This window comes from Ischnura elegans, chromosome 8 (genome assembly GCF_921293095.1).
Source record: "Ischnura elegans chromosome 8, ioIscEleg1.1, whole genome shotgun sequence".
Lineage (NCBI taxonomy): Eukaryota > Metazoa > Arthropoda > Insecta > Odonata > Coenagrionidae > Ischnura > Ischnura elegans.
Window position 1 is genome coordinate 97,615,879 of NC_060253.1, and position 23,397 is coordinate 97,639,275.

At 39.6% G+C, this 23,397-nt stretch overlaps 1 protein-coding gene across 1 annotated transcript; it reads right to left on the reverse strand.

The window, feature by feature from the left end:
* Positions 1-210: 210 nt before the first annotated feature.
* On the reverse strand, positions 211-22,155 carry LOC124163757 (bursicon). Its single transcript, XM_046540840.1, has 4 exons — positions 22,055-22,155; positions 17,824-18,043; positions 2,480-2,605; positions 211-442 (listed from the first exon to the last, which is right to left on the reverse strand). Exons 2-4 carry the CDS (start codon positions 18,034-18,036, stop codon positions 308-310), a joined length of 474 nt encoding a protein of 157 aa, XP_046396796.1. The 5' UTR covers positions 18,037-18,043; positions 22,055-22,155; the 3' UTR covers positions 211-307.
* Between the last annotated feature and the right edge of the window lie 1,242 nt (positions 22,156-23,397).

The following is a 23,397-nucleotide window of genomic DNA, read 5'->3' on the forward strand; positions in this document are numbered from 1 at the left end:
TCGTCTACGAATTTGCATTCTCCAATCGAAGGAATTCATTATTTACAATGTTCCCCGCTTCATATGCGCGGCCTTAGAACAACATACAACAATAGTGAAAGTCAAAGAGCATAAGGTGCGCCAATACATATGTGGAAAAACGTTTTTGACTCAATTTACAACGTAAATACCAAATCCCTATTTTATTCTCCAATCAAACACGCATACAAATATATTCAAGACTTTAATGAGGGAGGAACAATATCTCTACAAAAGTGCATCGTATCACAATTTTGCCGGAGGGGCGACGTCGAGGCAACGCCGCCGCTTACTGCGTGCGCCGGAAGTGGCTGCTTAGAGCGCCCTCGTCCGCATAAGCCGCAATCTCTTGCGGCACGACAGCGCTCTCCTCCACGCCCGTGCAAGGGCGACACATGCACTCCAGTGGCGCTTTTGTCGTCACCTGGACATCAAAAGAAACAAAGAGTAAGAGCAAGGGATCTCAGGCTACACCGGCGAATTGATATTCGGAAGAATTATAGGGTTTCCCACCACTCTATACTAATAATACTCCATAATAATAATGTCTAATAATCAATATTATTTATACATAAAGACATAAACAAACTAATAGGAGCTTAAGGTAACCTAGAAAGTGAACTTGCGTTTTGGTTAGCATCATCATATGATTCTCCTCAATATATCCGTATAAATAGCGGAAAAAAGAAACACCAAAATTATCTAAAATAAAAAATTACATTACTAACAATATTAACATTTTAAAAACATTGACTAAATATATCATTATAATTATCAAATTTGAATTAAAAAAGCATATTTTCAGTGATAAGTAAGTAGCCATTAAATACATTTTTTAGAGAAATGTAAAAGATGATGGCAGACTACGCTCTCGATAGGTCGGAAGAAATCAACGCTTGACCCGGTGGGAAACCTGAAAACCTACTTTTTCTTTCCCAGAATTTTTAAAAATAATTTTCGATAAAATTTTCACTTTTCTGTGCGAGGATTTTTTTGCGCTCATGCGGCATATGATGTTTTCCACATTTTTCTCTTTGAATGATTTTATTTCCTTCTCGCAACACGACGCATTTTTAAGATACACATTTATCTGGATTCCTTTCATACTGCAATAAAGGTTTGTGGACTCTTATAATTTGGCCTAGTTTTCGAGTCTTTGGAAAAGAACCGTAGAAAACCAGTGGAGCGAGTTGGGGAGGGAATGGTTTCTCCCTCCAGAGTTGGGGACGGTAAATTTTGGTTTTTCCATCAAGATAACTATCAATTTCATTCATCTAAGCATATAGCTTTTCCGGTTATGTTCTTTCCTACTCCGCCGGGTGCTTAAAGTTCAACTGATATCGAAATCCGATTCGGAAGCTAGGCATGAGTGGTAAGAAAGAGTCCACAATATATTACAACATAAAAGGAAACCAAGTACATGTGTATCTTAATAATGGGCGGTTTTGCCTCACGAAAACGAAATAATTTTAAGGATGCTTCCGTGTGCAAAAATGGGATAACATCCGAGGTCGCAAGAGTACAAGAACATTTCCTCGCACAGAATTACAATTTCCAGTGTAAATCATGGATATAATTGTAAATAGCCGGTTTCTAAAAAAGAAAAAGTAGAAGGAAATTATGAAACAATTACCACACATAATAATCGAACATGGATATTCAGAATTCTATTCCATCACCGTAACCACTGGACCACATTTACAAGTACTTCCATATCGTTTTGAAGGTAGTTAGTTTCCCTTGTAAATGTTTAACTGCGGTTTTTTGAACTATTAGAGTTTGAGCAATAAAACATTACATCCAACGCATAGCGTATCTCATGCGGATTAATGCGTTTGCTGACTCGTATCTATCCTAGCGACTGGAGCGCCGCTATTTATTTCGGCCGGTGGGAATCAATGGAACCATGGGATTGGAGAATCCATCATATCATGCAAAGTTTTAGCCGGGACAGACGAGGAATACTGCACATCATCAGACATGGAATTTGTGACAAATAGGAACTTGCGCACCCTCGCTTTGCCTTGGGGAGGAATAGTAATTTGCTGTTCGGATAGGATTATAGCGTTTGGTGGCAATGAAAAGGAATTATTATAACAATAATTTGGTAGTAATAAGTGATTGAAATACGAAAAACAAGGTTCCGAAAAATTGGAGAACAAGAATATTGACAAAAAAGATAAAAAAACACGCACTCACTCATTTACTCACCTATCAGATTTACTCAAAAGAACAAGTTTTTTGCTGAGTTCTCAGACGCACACACAATCAAGTTTACGAAGATTCCTCATGCGCAGGTGACACTACTCGCATCAAAACATTCAAAAAAATAAACTAGAAATTTCACATACACAATTTGCTCAGAAGAACAGTTTTCCGCGGAGGCTCCAGGTACTCACGCACCCTCGCTATAAAATATGATAAGTAATAAATTGTAATTGTATGCTCTACAGTAATTTACCTTGCGGAACTTGCGTTCTCCAGGCTTTGCTTTGGGGCAGAATAGTGATACGCTGGCTTCCCGTTCCCCGCTCTCCTGGCAGCACATGCAGGATCGCTCCATCTGCCAGATCTTCGAACCGGACACCTGTTGCGGGAGGGTAGAGGAGAGATACACTTCAGTTAACGGCTTCTAATATATTGTGCCCTATCGGTTCGTTCTGCTCACACTATTCACTCTCATAGACCAACCGCAAATTTCTGATTTAATAACACCGTTTCAAAATCAAATTAGAAAGTTGTGGTGATTTAAGAACGGTATAGTAGGATCCAGGGGCGCTGCCAGGAATTAAGGCTGGGGGGGTTTAGGTGCAACTAATACCGGGGTGTTTGGGGGTATGGAATACCCACCAGGATAAGCGGTAGGTGCGAGATTAAAAAATTGCGGACTTTTAAGATAAATGGTTCAAAATGATGAGTTTTACGGATTTCTGAAGGATATTTTATTAATCCTTAACTATTCTATTAGTAATATTAATCCAATTAAGTAAAATGGATTAAACTTAAGCATTTCTCTGAGCTCTGGGGGGGAGGGGGGGTTTAACCCCCAAAACCCCCCCTCGCTGCGCGACTGGTAGGATCACTGAAGCATTGCAATCTTAGTTCCATGGTAGGTAAAGAAGAACTTAAAAGACTGAAAGGGAAACGCTGTCGAATCGACATCTATAACGCATGGAAACGTCATCAGGATTAAACAAGTCACCACAACTTCATTGTCACCGACTTCCTAGCAAGGACCGATACTCCTTTGGTCGGCTTCTTTTCCCACCTTTGACAAAAAATATTTATTCTAACCTATTTTCTTTCCTCGCTTCCATCAAAATTCTTTCAGTTACCTCGCTTAAAAAGGAGCGAATGAAGAGAAGCATTTGAAGTCGATTGAAATCATTAACGTTCAGGTAACTACCGCTCAAACCATAAATCGAAGAAGTCGTTTCCGGATCCCTTTCAGGCCTGCCAACACCTCTTTCAGAAGTTTATCGATGCAGGAGAGAGCTATTTGAAACATGTTCATTAATTACACGAATAACTTCGATATTTTGCTTATTCACGAATTTGGTCGCATTTCAATGAACGCATCCATTATATTTTCTTACAGTTGGTGAACCCGAACAACTGTTGGCAATACAAAGCGATGCGATTGTGGGAAATCCAGAGCAATGATTGGCTTCGTAAACCGTGTAGTAATTTAACTTGCACGAAACATGTAAGCGAAGAGCACCAGAGTAAAAATCCTTTAAGGTGGAACTAACGGTGGCCTCCGCTTCGGCAGTTTCGGAGACGGAGGCTAGTTTCGAAAAAAATCTCATTTCCGTGAACCTTATATTACCAAATATAAAAACAATACCTGACACAGCGAACGACGTTCTGGTCTTTCCAGGAAGTCGATATTAAAAGTGAATTATTTTCAGTATCCAGTAAGACTAACAGAGGAGGTCAGATATTACAATAGGATAACTTACATCATATTCCTATTCAAATCCCAACGATCACTGCGACACTCGATTATCTCGGTATAAAAATGTCTTTTAGGCTGAATACCTGAAGTTTTGCCAAATTCGACACGCCACGAGGATAAAATAGCGGCTAATGATATGCTAGCTGAGGCTGCTCTTGCCACTGACAATTCACTCCTAGGCTTGCTCTTTCTAATTTTATTTTTTATGGTTGTCAGACTACCTTTGGCGTGATTCAAATACTACCGTTCCGATACCTATGATCCAACTCCGCATTCGCATTTGGTCCCATGATTTCATCGAAATACCCCCTAATTTCATATTTATATTCCTATTTCCAACGTAATTCCTTCCACTATCGTCATGTTAGTAGTCTTTATTCAACGTCCCATTGTATTTGTTAATGCTGAATGTGTGGCCAAATGCCGAAGCAAAATTGCAGCCTCTGCAAAGTATGTTCAACATAAATATTAATATCAGTAGCAATATCGAACCACCGCACACGTGCACACACGAGAATTCCAATCATGTCTCTCGTTCACCTTCTCATGTATTTGTTTTTTTGGTGCACTTAATTTATTGGAGGAATTCTGTTGCTGATATATTCATTTTTTTTCGATTTCGACTTCAAAATGTAAAGTTTTAACAACGCCTAGCATCCATTTGTGCTTACATCTAACATCTCGTACGTATGGTATGTATCGCATTTTTTGAGGAGTGTTATGTTGAAGATATTCGACAGAATTGGAAATAATATTCCTAAAGGGAATCCATGTCGACTGTGTGAGCCGGTAATTTTTCGGTGGAAACATCTGTTCAACATGTCCAAATGATTTTATAATGTTGTTTCATCATTATAAATGTGATCCCCTCCTTCCACTTTCTCACAACTTCACTCTGTCTGACCACCATCCTCTACCCCTTCAATAATATACGTAAAGAGATATGAGCCTTTTTATATGCCCGCCGAGGCAATTGTACTCAATATCAACTTGAATCACTGATGTCACACTATTTAAATTAATACCTGAGGATCCTATTCAAAATTAAGTGATAAGCATGTTGTTTCGGCTAGCAAATGCACGGTGCGGTTCACGAGGGGTGTGCCTTTAGTGGACCAAAGCATTTTCCTCAGGGAAAAATTTAAAATAATGGGGCCAGCGTTTTTTCCTTAACTAGGCATATGCTGCTTACATTATTGACAATCTGCTGTCTGTTTTGCTGGCAGACTTTCCCTGGTGAGCTATCAAGATTTCATCATTTTGGTGAGTGTGAGCAATTGGAAATATAGTCGGTAATTCTTTTGTTAGTTTTTATCTTGTCTCCCAAAAATGAAATACATAGATTTCGTAACTCCAGGAATCTCTCCTTCCCGACATACCAGAAGATGCGCATGCGTCGCATATTGTCAAGGATAATAAATCTTCTGTCTGTACCACTTAATAAAACATTTTTCAGTTTTTTTCTGCTCCAACAACTTCTGAAATTCCAAATTTTCAACCAAAACGTGTATGAATAGAATTCACATCAAAAATACTTAACCAAATTTCTATTACTTAAACGAAAAGAGAGAAAAGCAAACATTGATACAGAATGACTGACCGACTGGAACACTACAAAATAAATATGCAAAGGAGATGTAAACGCTCCTCATGTAATTTCCCCGAATAGCTTTAATGATGGTCGGAACCAGAGGCCGTCAACCCGCAACACGAAAGGGTGGGACCGAGATCAGATTATGATGGAATGAATTTTCTCACACGCACAAAGATAGTCGTTAGTTGGGAAAGAGAGGAGCATTCTTTTCATAATTCTCTCCAGTATACAGAAAAAGATATTATCGCAAACGAACACCATCATCTACACGACTCCCACATTGGTCAAATTGACTCCATGGCAATGATAAAGCAGGAAGAGCATTTCTACAATTTCGACGAATACATACCCATCTTCAGCTAGACGCCACTCCGTGATAGGTAGGGCACTTAATAAAAATAAGTGGACGACAAAAAATACGCACGAAGTCGGAATTAACAATGAGATGCGGTGAACAAATCCCATTGACAGGGGAGGCGCGATAAGGCAGGCTTCGAATCATCAAGGCGGGCAGTTATCCACCCGCCAACACGAGCATAGAATACTCGGGGCTTGAAAATTTCCTATTTTCGTCAGTTATATACTTCCACGTCCCTTTGGGCTATCAATGATCCCCTACCATAGTACACAGTCCTAGCAATAAAAACGAGCTCCGAGTTCTTACAAACAATTACGCCCCGATGTAAGTCACCACTCCACCTAAGAGTACAATCCTGTAGCTTTCATTTTCGAAACAGAAAATTTGTTTTCCCCTGTTCTCAAAATGATATAAATGGAGTAAATATTCAAAGTTTTAAAAACATTCAGCGGAGGCAAAAGAAATTGGTTTAAATTCGGCGGATCATGGTGTCCCTCCGGAGCACTTCATTCACACTACAATCAATCCCAGTATCGATACTAATTCATAGTTCAATTCAATTATAGTACCGCAATGCTAAGCTGGGAATATTTCTGATGCCCATCTCTCCATTAATCAAGCTTGTTCTTGTAGTTTCCCATGTATTGCAAGAGGTCAATTGCTGCTCTTAACCTCCGGCGGGGAGGGGCTGGGTAGTGGTGGATCCAAATGCTCCTGATGTGAAATAGATTACGGGTTTGTGTACCTCAATGCGGACATTCCTCGGAACTTCGAAGGCAGGTAAAAGTTATTAGTTCTTCACCTTAAGCCCAAATAATAGCTTTATATACCTTCATTTAATCGGGATGATGATTATGAAGATTAATGAGATTGAAGAATAATCATCATACATTGACATTACATACTGATTGTCACAGAATGGAACGAACAACCTCTATGTTAAACAGTGGCTGCTTTACCACCAAATATTATGGCCTACTGGTACTTTGCCTATGATGAAGACAAGCATGCCAACGAGAATTTTCGGCAGGATATGAAGCTCGATGGTTCTAAATCACGGTATTCTAATATCCTCGGAGTAATATTAGATCAGGTCTGGATGTTGTAAAAGGGGACTCTTAGCCGTAAAAAGCGTGTTGGAGGTGGTGGATCTTATCAAACAACCAATCAGACATTAAAATATTTCAAGACAAAAAGCTGCCCCAGGTCAGCAAAAAATACAAAACTTATCCACGAAAAATATTGTTCACCTATTCTTCAACTAGAAACAGAACTCCCTCCATAACCACCAAGAGCTTCGGTCAATTAATAACAACTGACGAAGGACGTTTTTCTATATGGAAGGGTTAACATGCTAGTAGGGATTATAATCTCTCATCGAGATTTCGGTACTTGACAGGGTAAAGGTCTGATAGCCGCGGCGCCAAGGTGATCTGGTTGGTTAAAGATATGATGAGAACGACAGACAAAAGACTCCGACAACAAAAATGCCAAGTTAGTTAGTACCGTCATTTCTCCCAAAATTGCAATGCTGACCTTAAATATACTAAAATACTCCACGTGAGAGATTTACCACCAAAATTATGGTCCTCAGGTGGATAAAATAATTTCTTTCGGGTAAATTTTCCTACTAGCTTAAGGCAGGGGCTGAAAAAATCTATGGAATACTTCTAAGCCTAATGAGAAAATGAAATGGGAGAAGGAGTCAATAACTCAATGGGGCTTTCATTCAAAAGTTCCACGTGGAAATCGGGCAGCAATTTTTGCCAAATTCTATTGCGCTCTCCATTTAACTTAAACGATTTAGCCTAGATGAATAAAAAAGAGCCCTCACTTGAACGACGAGGCATTTCATGAAAACGTGCCTCTGATTAGGATTTTTCCACTGTTTCGTGATATTGTAAATGCTAATTGAACCCAAGGTATTTTTAGAATGACTTTATTCAGCTTCTTTAAGATTAAATTAATTTTACATATAAATACGTACATACCGATGCGCGATGTCATGTGATCCACGCCATTTTGCAACAAAATTTGTGATGGGATGTCGTATTGCATCAGCACTTGTTAGCGCGAATTTTCTCGTATCTTGCTGAACGTTGAGGTTATATTTCGAATGGCAACGCGATGAGCTAACCCGTCCAGGGATGAGTTGGCAAGGCTTAAGAGCAGATCGCTTTTTCCCTCTTCACCTTCAGAGCTGAAGTCTCTAATCCTTCCGATTCACTAATGGCGTCGCTGGTTGTTCCTGGAGGCAGAACTTGGCCGGGCAAGGCTAGTCCCGCAGTTGTAGTCCTGGCGTCCTCCGGCAGGAAGTCACGGAAGCAGATGTACACTGACGACACCGTACTTTTTATTGCTCGAAATTCTTAGCACATTAGCTCTTATAACACCTAAACATTTGTTTCTCGTGGTTGCAATCCACTATCTTTTTTACAAAGTTTTTATGAACTCGCTTTGCTGTCTGTCATCTCGCCCGTGTCAAATCTCGCAACTAAATTTTAACCCACTTCCCAATTAGCTATCAAGCAGAAATTTTCAGGATAACTCAGAACTAAATGACAATGCAATATTCTAACATATTTTTAGGATTTCAACTGCATTAAAATTGTTATTCAGAATTTAAAATCAAATACGGAGATTAGTTCAACAAATGGACACCAAAATCATTTTAAAGGACGAGAACAGCAAATTCTTTACAGCAAAGTCCATTGAAAAATTGATTAAACAAAAATTTACGTGTATTTTGTTGGTTCGCGATATAAACGTTTTCCATAAAATATTATTTTTGTAACATATTAATTGATTTCAATGAGAAATGACCACCAATTTGTAATTTTTGCTTTATAAACAACCATGAAATGGAAAAGTATGTTTTACCTGGCGACACAAAGGTAGTGCTGGAAAGGTAATAGTGTGTGGCAGGGGAGAAAGTAATAACACACATCATTCTGAGACTTCTGACATTTCCCTAATCTTTACCTCCCGTACTAAGGATGGAATGTGCACCGTTTTGATTTTTCCGGAATAGTAGCTTCAAAGCAACTAAATGATACAGGAGTCGAAAAAAAAATAACGACGCAGTTGCGATAGTTTCATATATTTCTAGTTATATTTTATTACTTAATAATGTTTTCTCTTGAAAAAAGGCGCAAATCAGAGCAATTAAGAGTTAACAAAGAGAAAAATCAATCATGAATATGCTTATTTGTGCTTAAACTCATTCATATGTTAGCATAAATAGTTTTCGTACGACGACTGATGCCGTTTTAAATCGTATGTCATAACGCCAAACAATATTTACAAATTATTTTAACTTTTAATCAAAATCTAGATCAGTAAATTTGGAACAAAAAATTGAATAAACGTTTTATAACTATTGATTTTATTGTAATACACAACCACAACATTGTTATGCATGTTTATCGCGTCGCTGTAGAAGTAATAATAGGAGGGTAATAGAGAGGGCAGTGCAGGAAGAATAAACGTCTATCATTGTGAGGAAGCGGATTTTCCAAATCAACACTCTCACACCACAGACGGGCTCAGCATCGTCTTCATTTCCGCGGAATCGCCCCTTGAAAGCGACTCGTTGGCATATGAATCGCTATCGAACTTACGACGCAGTTGTGATATGTGGACAATGCAAGAGCTTTCGCAACTGGTTTCTCTCTGAAAAACGCGCTTATACACTCGCAGCGATAAGAACATCCATCGTCTCGAGCCAGAAACTCCCTCCTTTCCAACCCACCATCATTCGGAATCACCGCAATCAAAGAGCCACGAACATATATTTACAGCCATCCGCCTTTCTACTTTTCTCGACGTAATTCGGCTGTTACTGCATTGGATTCGCAAAGCGTGACTCTTTCATTCGCTTCGCATCATACGCAAAACATGCTGTTCCATATCGTGGTTGTTTGTAAATCAATGTATCAGTGGTTATTAGTCAATTTTTCTGATTATTACTCCACGCTAGAGTGCTTTAGTGCGGAGTACCCTCCCGGCAATACGCTTTACGAATCCAGTGCAGCAATATGGAGAAAAAAAATATTTATATTGATTTCTTTATCGATTTAGTCTTTATTTCTTTACCCCACGTTAAAGCCATGCTCTTCCGCATATCCGTATTGCCTATTCCGATTCTGTTTAGTGCGCTGATCAACTAGTTAAAGAGTTACACATGCTTAATTTCTTGTACATCTTATTTTACGCCAAGTCTGATTTTTCTAGACCGCGATTCCTTACAAAACTGTAGAACTTTATAGGAATTCTTTTTCCTAGGAACAAAAATTTCGCACACATCGGAGTAATATTTTTCAATTATTAAAAGGTTAACATCTGGTGTATCAATAGCTCCCGCTAAACTTCCTTCTGAGGCGTCTTGCGAGAGTTCAATTCTTTTCCCCGAATTCTAAGTTCTGAAGGGGTGGGAAAAAATTCAATGAACCGTATTTTCCCGTTTTTCGATCGGTCGTCTATTTCTCGAGCTATTCGCGAAGAAAATCACAGAGTTTAACCCTTTCTCTCACGAGTGAATGACGTCACGAACTCATGCAGAACTTGTCGACGCTACTCCTCAGCGTTTCACATCGATCGTGTAAGGATCATTGCGCATAATACTCTTCTGAACGATCCCTTCCCGCAATGAAGCGTTCTCCCTGAATAATTAAATGAGCCTGATTTCTAATGACGTCACAAAATCATGAAAAGTGTGCGTTAACTTCGTGGTTTGACTTACTTAAAACTTGCGAGCGATTGGCTTAATGGGGAAGGCTAGCTTTATTCGCTGAAATCCATCTTTCCCTTCAATCCACGGGATTCCTATTATCACCTGCGATTTTGGATCCGAGTGACATTTCGCGCGGACGTGTTTGCTTGAAGCGCTGGACTCGCTCGACTCTACTCAACGCCAGTGGGTGAAGAGAATTTCCCTCAGATAATATGAATTGTGCTATTTTGCAGCCAGAGTACTAGCAGATAGACTGCCTGAATAAGAGGGTGGAGGTGTTCTGAGGTAATTTTTGAGACGTGCAGAGGCGCACCAACTTTCACGCCGATGGTCTCCAGAGCTTAAAATAGTATCTGACGGCTGAACATTAAGCCACAGACATAACGAAGCACAATATAAAGACTTAGTACTGAGTATTTATCCTTGACTGGTTAATATTTTAGCCATGGAGAGGGTTTGAGGGCTTCACCCCCCTTATTTTTCTCTTTTGGAAACTACCCGCGATGTATTTATCTTTTCCATATTACCTTAATACCGGAAACAACGCATGTTGGTCTTTTACGCATGGGTTTATTCGACAATTTAACAGCTATAAGTGTTCGAATAACCATGCCCTGTATAGGAATCCTTGTTTGACAGACTTTACCCCGCTGCCACCGAGGCTGGCAAATATCTGCTGCTTAGAGACCACTATCCCGAATTAACATTTCATCTGAACCTCCACTTTTTCGATATATAACGACATTTCATGTCTTACAATAACAAACGATGAATTTAACAAGCAGAATTATGGATGCAAAATATATAAGGTGCTGCGGGGTAACTGGGACCATGGGGTACCTGGGGCATGGGTAGATCATATTCGTATTTATGGGATTTTTAAGTCTATCAGGTTGTTACACGTACTTCTTCTCCTTTTGTTACTCAATCAACATTTCTTACCTCATTTGGAGCCATTTTGTGATTTTGGGCTGCTGTGGAATTTTAGTGCGGAGATTTTTCTACGCAACGACCAGTCTCAGTCAGATTTGCTGGTTGTCATTGTTATATGGTGTGTAATTATAAACTATTAACTCTTTTAGGATGAACATGAAGGTTGATTTTTTCATGCATATGGTTCTTCTCACACTTATATTTTCTGTAGATTTTGTAAGAAGGGTGTTCCAGAAGTTCACCCCAAAAGTTTTTAACTGACTGACTGGAGTAACTGGGTCATGACGGACCCAGTTACCCCAATAGTTAATTTGAATGAAAATCACACGGATATACTTATTATGTAACTTAATCTAGCTAATCTAACAGCTTAAAAATTCCTCCAACGAAACCTTTTTGCTCAGCTCCAGATAATGGTGCAAAAATACAAGGAAAACTCAGAAGACGCTCGACTAACCTCCTCAACTGAAGACCTTGAAATTCCTTAAATGATGCAAAAAAACGGGAAAAAACTACTCGTGGAACAGCATTGTTTTCCCGCATTCCTAGGAGTACTGTATAACATTATTGTTCTGGAACTCCGGGGAAAGGACACATATTTCAACGCCCAAGTACGTGATGGGGTGTGACTTCTTATTTCTCTGCAGCTGAGGAAGAGGAATTTGCCAATGTGTTAAAATTTAAGAAGAAATGGCTTTGTCCTAACGGGTGAAGAGGTATCATTCATTGTAAAGTTCTACAATGTTCTAAAATAATTCGATACCAGATTGAAAAATCAGCGACCTGGCCCAGACTGGTTTTTCTCGTGTCGAAAAAGTATTCGCCTATCCATCAAGTTGATTCAAAGCATTCAGGACTCTCGATTTCATCAAACTAATCCTCGGATCATTTATGACTCTTTAAAAAAAAATAACGGATCCTGATCTGAAACTTAATTTGAAAGGGAAGCCATGCCAGACATTCCACTATGACGAAACTTGCTTCTGTTACGATTCCTCCAAAACCAGAGTTATAGGAGCTATTAATCTGAATATCCAAGACAAAACAATCACCTCTGGAAGAGAAAACACAGCAACATTGCTTAGTGTTTCTGCGGATGGTAAGATGCTTCCTCTAACATGTGTTTTGAAAGAAAATCCGTGAGGTCTAAGTACCTGTACTGATACAACGGCCTTAAAATGCATATTTTTTTAATTGCGTAAATCGATATTTGTTCAGATCATTTGAAAGTACTAAAATAGATCCGGTTACTCCAGATAGTTGTGCCAGTGCTCTAATGGGATTTGCCATGGGGTGATTCAGTTCCCCTAAATCATGGGGAGACTTGGAGCAAATGAGACGTGAAAAAAAAAATTAATTTAAAAAATTGTAGACTGATAGAAATTACATTTTTAAGACGCATCATGTTCTAGTCCAATTGGTGATGAATCACTACTTGTTTTTTCTTAGCCATCCATTGGCATTATCTTTCAAAAAGAATTTTTAAAATGATGTTGTACTATTGCATTGAAAAACTATTACCCAGTTACCCCCGAGCACCTTAGCTGATTTAAAGAAACTTGTGGTTTTCCCAGGCGGGCGAAATTACGAAAAAGGACAGGGTTTTCCCACTCTAACTACATTATAAAATTCACGGTTTTTTCCAGGTTTTCACGGTCTAAATATCATCAAATTCACGGTTTATAGATAGGGCATTTTAGGCAGAAATATTGACTGCGCAACAATCATCGGCCGCACGTTAACTAAAAATGTAACAAACGCGACAGATGCCTTGAATGCACACGCAGCAATGACAGTGCTATCTCTCATGACGTCACCTATCGTTAGCAAAATTCAGGTCCGGCTAAAAGGATGTGAGTGGGAAAATGGAGAGAGCAGGGTGGCAGGGAAGTGAAGAAGTGCCTGATTTTTGCCACGATTAACGTCTTCCAATCACAGTCTTAAGGTCAATGTGCTGTCATGGCACACACGGACCAATTAATAGTTGCGCTTTCGAATACACGTGTGCAGATAAATGCGTGGACATTGCCTGCACGTGAATGACCTTGAAACATGATAGAAATGATGATAGAAACATGATAGTTTTTTTTTAACCCGTCTATCGTTGCTCTACAATCAAGTTTGAGAGATTTTTAAGGTTTTATGACGAAATTCACGGCTATTTCCAGGTTTTTTCACGGTAGACGAAATTAACGGCTTATTCACGGTTTTAAGGTTTTCACGGTTGAGTGGGAACCCTGAAGAATCTTTAAAGGCTACCCTTATGCCCCTAAAGCCCCCATCGAAGTAAAATTCTGGCTAAGTGCCTGTCCACGATATTATTTCGAACAGACTCGGTGGCGTAGCCGCAGTGTAGAGCATATTATTGGATTCCGTTTGCAAAGGTCTATCAGCGTAGGGATGAATCGAGGCAGTCACGAGGATCGCGAAGCAGATTTGGTGCGAAAGTGTGAAAAATGTCCGTTCAAAATACGTTAAGCGCGATTTCTCATAGCTTGAGCGATTGATCCTTTGAACGTACTTTTTCGCCGTCCCAAGGGTGTTTGCTTGCTACCTGTAATGCAAAATGGCGGTGAATGAGCGATGATGAGGAATGGAGATGAGATGATGCACACACAATACACTCACACAAAAGAAGAATTACGTTTATCATTTAGAAATAAAGGCTCTTTTCAAACTAATTGAAATGCATCTGAAATTATATGAGATACGTGTTAACTTCAACACAAAATTCATTGTGACATACTTTTTCACCTTGTTAAGATTTTTAAGCATGTCTCGTTGAAACATGGGTTTCTTTAAATGAATTTTGTGTAGAGGTTACTACGTATTTCTTATTTCAAATAATTCAAACAAGTTGTTATGAAAGGTGCAGATGGATGGGTGGATAAAATTATTGAAAATGGAGTAATTATGACATCAGAGGAAGACATGAATATGACTGCTTCCAAACATGATATGACACTTGAACATGAGAATGACAGAAATGAGTGAACGAATGAATGGGAAAGGTGAAGCAGGAATGAAGAAAAAGCCGACGTTTTCCCCGGGTATGATGTCGATCAATTGCTGTTGGTTTCGAAACCGGGTCAGAATCTCCATTATTTTACACCTTTTGATGGTAGTCTTCCATCGAAACGTCGGCAAAAATGATAATCCTAACCCGGCTGCAGACCCTACAGCAATTTATCACAAAGCAGGACTGCCCAACATGTACACGGGGAATGAATGAGTACCTAGCTTACAAAATACTCTCAGATGTGAAGGCTCGTGGCACGGTCGCAAGATGACGCTCATGAGGAAGCATTGACCGTAGCCCTCTACAATGCGATTTTTAAATCAGTAGGTGGAGTCGTCGCAATCCGACAATCCAGGTCCATTCTGTATAAAGCTGTGCAATTGCACCGGCGGATGGTCATGCCAACGCAGTTTTTACGTTGCTTTATGCATTAAAGAAATGAGATGGGTGGCTGTTTTCTATTGGAACAATTCCATGAAAAACAGAACAAGGAAAGGTTTTCTTTCGAAAAAAGATTTCATAGATAATATTAATATGATGCTACGATTATTTTCTGCCACTGCCTTCTTCCCGCACACGTGCCAAAAATACAACAAATATAATTTTGTTCATAAAACAAAGATTTCGGCCCGTTTCCCTAAAAGAGGCAATGGGGACGATGAACCGAAAATGGCGGACAGCCCCATACCCACAGAGGTAGTCTATGCCACAACTCAACCCAGTGAAGTATAGTTGAGATTGCTATGCAGAGACGGCTTGGACCGCATCACATCTCACTCCAAGGACGATGTTAATGAGTTCGTAATGCCATCACATTCGAAATTGGCAAGTCGCCTCAGAAATAATTTTATTTCCAAATATTAGGTATATTAATATTGCCCACAAATATTCCCGTACATTTGTTGGCAACCAAGTTAAACCGAAATGGATACTAACAAAAATATTGACCAGAGAACCTCATCAACAGGACATATAATATATATTTTTTTCAAATGATTGCCTTAATAACCATTCCAAACAAAGTCTTTCAATGGTGTTTTTATTTGTCTCGATTGTTACCTCTCACAAGGGGAGTGTCACAAACGTGGGTCTCAGATTTCAATCAATATTTCGTCGTGTTCTAGTCCATCGGGAGCTGTCCACGAATCACCGGGTCACCATCATACGGGGTTATATAACCAATAGTTTAAACAAAAAACGAGGTTAAACATTTACTGGCCTAATATATTTCCGTAGAAACATGCTCTGGTCAAGAATGAAATTTAGCCCGCTAGTTACTGTGTACGACTCTTGACCATATGTCCCGGGATCGATTCTCGGAAAAAATGAAAAAAAAACACATTGCAGAAAATGGTTTCCACGAAGAAAAAAACATATTTTCAGTGAAAATCATAGAAATAATGACGAATAGCAGGATTCTGTAAAATGAAAAGCAAAACAAATTATGAAAAAAGTATCAACTTCGAGAATTGATCCTAGCGCCAACGGTCAAAAGTCGTACACCGAGACTACCAGTCTACATTTCATTCTTGGTCATAGTGCGTTTCTACGGGAATATATTAAGCCTGTAAATGTTTAGCAGCGTTTTTTGTTTAAACTTTTGGTTACACAACCCCATATGGGGGGTGACTCGTGGAAAGCTCCCGATGGACTAGAAAACTACAAAGTTTCATTGAAAACTGAGACCCACTTTTGTGAGACTCCCCTTGTCAGATATACATAACAGAGGCCATCAGGTGGGATCAGACGACAAGCAATGCGTCTCAACATTTGGCAAATCCCACTGCAGTGCTAACGCAATACAATTGCAAAGGGTCGCATTTGCAAACGCACGCCAGTTTGGCGTGCGCCACTTTGTGAGTCCATCATGTTCTTCTGCAAAGAAAACAAGCAATACGATCAATGCTCTGACGGCAAGCGAGATGCTAGTAGACGGGGATCTTTTTAATCGAGCCTCAGTTGAGGCTAGATTCTGCAGAAATAATTCTGTCCGACATTCTAATCTTCCGTACCGAGCGAAATCTGGAAAGGAATCATTACCGCCAACATTTCTCTATGCCTTTTGCAGAAAACCAAACCTAGGACCCGAACAATTTACCGCTATCCTAGAATCTACCGCCTGGCAACTACTCAGGTCCTTATATAGCAAAAACTTTGGCAGGAAAACTTTTTAAAGTCCTGCGCTCATGTGGGCCTTAGAAACATTCGAACAACTTTTCTGAAAGTAGTATTCGTTATTCACCATCTAAAAGTTACGGCGAGTGATAATGGAAATTTGACCATAAAAATTTGTCCGGTTTCTGTGATTTTGTTCGAATTTAATCACCGAATTTGACTAATTTTACAGCCAGTCGGTCACATAATCTCATCTCCGCTAACACCACACCTATAATTGCAATAAATCTGTACGAATCCATCTTAGACATTAGCTAGAATATTCTTTGCACACGTCTGCATACACTTTAGTAGTGCCATCCCAATCTGCTGCCAATCATTGTAGGCCCGTCCGATAAAACCCTGGCAACGAAGAGCAGTGAGGTGATTAAGCTTGAAAAATTATACAAGCACCTCGAAGAGTCATTCATTGAAAGGGAACCGGACGCCTGTGAAAATCTGCGCCACCCATTCTCTACCCTCTCCTTATTTTCCCACCTTTCGATAACATCCCCATTCACCTTGCCATGATTGTATATCTTGTGTGCGCTATGTGCGAGATGAAAACCTATTAGAGCACTTTCAGTTCCAATATTGCCTTCTCGCGACTTCACCCTTAACAGGTAAATGGCCCACGCATAACCTTGCTGTCATTTTAACCGAGCATTTCAACAAATCTTCTTTCTTCTTACGTTCTTTCATATTTTCCCATTGATTCCAACTTCTAAGTTTCCCCTTCTCTGGATAATATCCTTCTCGAGCACCGCCGGGTAGTTTCATACATTTTTCTTCATCGTATCGAAAACACCGCATTTAAGGCTATCAGAGTGGTTGAATATGAATAATAACAACGTAAGACGATTGAAAACACCTACGCCCTGGATAGGAGAAACCTACCCACACTGGAATCGAACCCGTCACCTTCGGTTCGATGCGCGAGAAGTTTACCCCGCCACTTCCGAGGCCGGCTACATCTTCTATCTCGCGAGGGGCTTCTTTCTCTTCATTCTTAAATTGATCCAATGACTACGTTCGAGATTAATTCTTGCGCTCTCACCTGCAGGTATGAGGTGCATCTCCCGGTGCAAGCGAACGAAGGGATGGGCTTGGGCACGCATCCCGGGTACTGCAACACGTGGATCACTGGGGTCACTTGGCACTGGTCGCTGAGCGCATCACCACCGCCAGCCAACCACAGCACCGCGAGCACCATTGACGGCCACAGGGGTTGCCGACCACCGCCACAGTGGAGCCACTGCATGCCAGCCATCCTCCGCCTGCAACGATCACGATGCAATGGCCGCGGCGAAGGCTCGTTTACCAACGCGCTGGCAGTCCATTGACTCACACCAAACAACCAGATAACGAAACACATTTGATTTTGTTGCGCAAATGTTTGCACTGTCAGAGTAGGTACATTGTGAAAAGGAAATATAAAACTACCAATTGGACATAGAAGAAGAAACTGTTGAATACACTGATAAATTTGCAGATTGATGCATTGATTTTTTTAATTTGCTACAATAAACACCATATTTTAAAAGCCAAACTAGTTATTTCTATTTATATTCTCTTTTCATATGTTTTACTTCATATTCGAATTCGCAGTAGCGAAATTCATGAATATTTTTTAGTCTTTTTTTATTTATTTGTGAATTTAAACGTTAAAAATTGTTAATTTCACATCTATGATTAGAAAGAGGTTAACACATAGGAAAGACTCATGGGACACGTACTTATTGAGACAGCGTGTTGCTGGGATACTTGGGTCATTCAGACACACCCCGGTCCCATTAATGTCATCGTGCTTACATCTGTACGACAGTGAGCAGAAATCGTATAGCGCATGCATGCCCCGACCATGAGGAATAAATAGATAACACCTCAGTCCGTCCCGTTGATTTGCTTTGCCTCTTCGGGCGCATTATAATCTGTTTTCAAGAATGCCCGCAGCGCGGTGATGAATGCAGAGCGATACATTAAATTCTCCAAATAGTATTTGCAATCATGAGGAATAGCCCGTTAACAGTATGAATATGACGGATCACAGCATGACGAATATTAATTGCGTATAACAGCTCTGATAATATCTTGACTCTGCGTTAAATTCGGACCTCCCTGCTAGTCAGCGACGCGAATGGCGACTTTTTGAACTCATTTAAGCGCGCGTTGGGTACCAACTACTGGGTCCTCTACACCGTTCACTTCGATAACTTTCAAATAAGCAAAAGTCGTTGGCTAAAGTTTGTTAATTAAAACATATTTTATAATGAATTTAAGGAAATTAAATATATATTTATAAAATCGCTAATCAAACATCTCCATTATAAAAACAGAAAATGGCATTTGTGGCTAAGATTTCCAACTCTTGTGTATGGTTGTACTGGTACGAATGATAATTAATAACACTTTCAAGAGCTTAAACCATTCATTTTACTTTTATGAAGGCGATTATTTAACATTGTCATCCTGAGAGAGCTAGAAAATTCGAACGCTACCAGGTTAATAAATACAAGTAACAAAGTACAAGGAATATTCTATTAAAGTATTTAGAAGATATTGAAGAGGAAACTCTTGACAAGGAATAATTAAAATATATCTGGAATACTTATGATATATGTATAAATATTTAACAATCAACAAATGGTATTAAGGGCGGAAATTATTCTAAAAGGTCGATCTTCACACTAAATAAAAATAGATTGAGGATTAGGAGCGTGAGATGAAGTTTAATTATTCTAAAAAAGTAATAAACAAGATATATTCCAAGGATATCAAGAGAAGAGGGAAAATTTTGAACGATACTTGTTCCGTTAATGGCACACAAAAAATCATGACCTATTACGGACACCATAGTAGAACTCCCAAGTTATAATTGATAGTGGTTTTTATTGATATTTCATAGTGTTTTTTCAGCAAAATGGAAATAATTGGCATTTTTTAAAGAAAGAATATTGATTTTTGAAAATTTACATACGTTTTAGCAGGAATATGCAATACTTCAGGATGTGGTAAGGGACACAATTTAAGTATTTTTTGCATGGGATTGCAACTCCTTAGTTACTGAGGCGTGGTTACGCGAACATTATTGGACATACTTAGCATTTTCTAGGAACACGGTTTTTTGAGTACCCAGGCTTTTCGACATTTTATTTATAGTACTGTGGACTTTAACACTGGCTTTTTAAGGACATAAAATAGTTAAGATTGGACTCAAATGTGCGATTATAATAGTATGAAACAATCTCAAGATGGTAAGATTGCGCAATAGTATTTGCAGATGCTCGCTCAAAGCTCTAGTTTAATTAATCACCACAAACCAATTGATTTTTTGATAATTATTTGGAAAAATTGCAATAATGCTGCAAATGTGATGGATTGAATTGTGAAATTTTAACTGATATAAAAATTTAACCTAATTATCAAAATCCTCCTTCTCCAGTAGCAGCGTCGTGGAGGGCGGAGATTTCCTGGGGGTCCAAACCCCCCCAAAATATAAAAACACATTTATTTTCCTTCAAAAAAGAAAACAAAATATTGAAAAACCATGAATTTACGAAATATTTATTTGAAAAATGAAGTTTTTTCGATCATAAAAAGTGCTAAAATTAGTTTAAAACCCTCTACTTAGTACTCTGTTTTTAAAATATTTCCCCCCCTGGTTTTGGACCAACCCTCCGAACGGAAATCCTGGATACCTCACTGTCCAGTAACGAAAGCCTAACGAAAACTTACCGACAACTAAGAGTTACCAACGCCTTAGCAGCTATGACGGTTAAAAATATAAAAGCTGGGAAAGCGTACATTTTTAAAAGAATATGAATCCATCAAGATACATTCCTCTCGAAGTACAATACGTATGCTATCTAATAAATCCAGATAACAAGACAAAAAAATTGTCAGCAATAAATTTAAAAAATACGAATTGATGTGAAATTAATGGGATCATAAAGTTTGATGACATTTGCGAGAACTATCCAGTCATTCCTCCATCTATTTTCTATCATTCATCATTATCTAACATTTCTTCAGTAATTTCAAGTGGAAACAGAATTTTTCCAAAAAGTCAGAATGATATCGGGCGATCTTAACAAATATTTCGAAAGTCGAAATATGTCGGAATATATATTGTTTGTATACACCAAAGGATGAAGTGCGCCATGAAAAATATTTGACTTACCCGGGATTCGAACCCGGATCTCCCGTTCTCGGTCAGGTGTGTTAGCACCTGCTAGTCAGTAGGTGTTAGTTACAACTGGCTAATACACTTGACGTACGCGTGACTGCGTACAAAGTCACTTGTTTCTGCAGTGCTTTGATATTGTTATATAGCAAATTTATCGGTCACGACTGCGTGATAAAAAACTTTTCACTTACGGTATTAAATAAATATTTTTCCATTATAGGCGAGAACCATCTAGATAACAAAGCAAAACTAAGGGCCACAGAAAAAGGACGAAACAAACTTAAGGATATTTTAGTTAACACTTTTTCCACCTGTGTTAGCATACCGCATCGCCGTTTTTGACGCAGCTAACGAGAGTTTGTTTATTAGGGAAGCAAAATAACATCAGGTGGGAGGGATATGAATGAATGAATAAGCCGTTTCAATCAGGCGAAGTTAGCCTTAAGCAAAAGAAACAAACTTTTTCCCATGAGGGAAATTTCCATGGAGGACTTTCGTATAGAGCGTCCTGGTCTCTAGTAGTAAGACCTGAGAGTTAAACAGATTATCATTTAGGAGAATTGAGTGGAGAGCTGCGTCAAACCAATCTCAGGATTTACTTAAGGATAGATGGCGATATTAGGTGGATCTGAGTACCTGGAAACATAATCAAAGATAGCTACACTAATATTGTATGTTCCACAAACATTTTAATGGTCTGACCCAGGTACACTATGTCCTAACTTTGAGAATGACATAGTGTATAGCCGACACCTAGGTGAGACTATTAAAATATTTGTGGAACATACAATATGAGTGTATCCATGATAATGCAATGTCTGTTTCTTTTCCCGAAAACTATAGCAGCGAAGATTTCTCGGCTCTTGCACCGGGTAAGGCCCTCCACATCTCCTTTCAACGTTTTGAAAAGCAACTCGCCCATTGTCTTCACTGATTCAAATTCCTAGATCCCTGAAGACGATTGGCGAGTTTCTTTTCGAAACGTTGGAAGGTGATATAGCAGTGAAACTCGCCGGTATAAGACCCGAGAAATCTTCACTGTTATCTGTGATTATGCTTCCGGACTCAGAATTGACGACTGCCGATTATGATTGATACGTACCACGGGGCAGCAACCAGCCTGAAAGGCGAGGGAAGTGACTTGGCTTGGCACGTCCTCACTCGAGCGACTCCCGTCAGATGCCTCTGCGATCGGCTGCAGGCCAATGAGACGACGCAACGGGCGCCGCGACGCCTTTATACCGACCTTCCGTCGTCCACCCCGCCTCCCTCCCACCGCTAATGGCATTGCCGCGTCGCCGCTCCGCGTGAGGCCCCTTTGGACCCCCGCGGCCGCCTAACCGGCGACGGTGGCGCCGCGGCTGCGACGGCGGCGCCACCGAAAAAGAGAAATCCGTATTCCAAACAAAAATACAAGCGAGTTTCTCCCTCCCACCGCAACAACTTGGTTCGACGGCCCTTTCCTCCCCGGTGTCGGCGCGCAAAACATTAAACTAGCATACAGCGCTCTCAAAAATGCTCTTTCTCGGCAATATTCAAGAGTACATTGGCATTTACACACCACTCTGCAAGCCACTTCAATATGTGCGTGTCGGGGGTGTTAAGACGACCTACGCAACATACTTCACCTCATCTGTCGCCTTTATGTTAACACCAGCAACAAAATTTACATCGGGGTAGTTGGACGACCTACGCAAGAAATGCACGCTCGACGAATCCTAACTTCTTCTGGTATCTATCTGCCGCAAATATTTCTGCCACAAGTATTCCCCACGATAGGTTCAAAGTTATCGTAACTCCCAGGTACTTCACTTCGTCTTTATGTTAACACCATCCACAGCATATACATGGGGATAATTGGACGACCTGCGTAAGAAATGTACCGCCATACATTTGCTCAGATTACGTTCTAGTCCTAACTCTTGGTGGGTCATTCCATGTCAACTCAACCAATTTTTGGGGGGCCCCGCGCCCATCATCTCAGATTTTGATAATTTTTCCCTGCTGCTAGTTTCAACCTTAGTTAAGAAAAATCCAAAATATTAAAGACCCATTGCAATTATTTTCCAAGATGAGTGTTTGAAGTCAATGAGGCACGCACAAAAATTCTTCCCACCATTCAAATTATTCAAAACTACCATATTAGTGCCCCTGTCAAACCTTAACCAAATGAGCCAAGCTAGGAAAACTTTTAGAGGCTATATACATGCAGCCATAGTTTACCAAAATTTTATCAAAATGATTTTAAATTCAAAACTTTTTTTCTATAAATGTTCAAAAATTACACTTTTGACAAATTTCCACAAAAAACGACATTTTTCAGACATGTAAAAATCACATATATCACATGAAAGCCATAAAAATCACTGCACGCATGGGGAAGATAACCAACTTTAAGACAGAGTCAGATTTGGGCCAATGTTGAATTAATTTGCTGACATATCT

Coding starts and splice junctions, on each gene's coding strand:
- LOC124163757 (XM_046540840.1), bottom strand. CDS start 18,036: ATGGCTGGCATGCAGTGGCTCCACTGTGGCGGTGGTCGGCAACCCCTG. Junction 2,606..17,823: donor GATGCACCTCATACCTGCAG/GTGAGAGCGCAA, acceptor CTCCCGCAACAG/GTGTCCGGTTCGAAGATCTG. Junction 443..2,479: donor GAGAACGCAAGTTCCGCAAG/GTAAATTACTGT, acceptor TTTGATGTCCAG/GTGACGACAAAAGCGCCACT.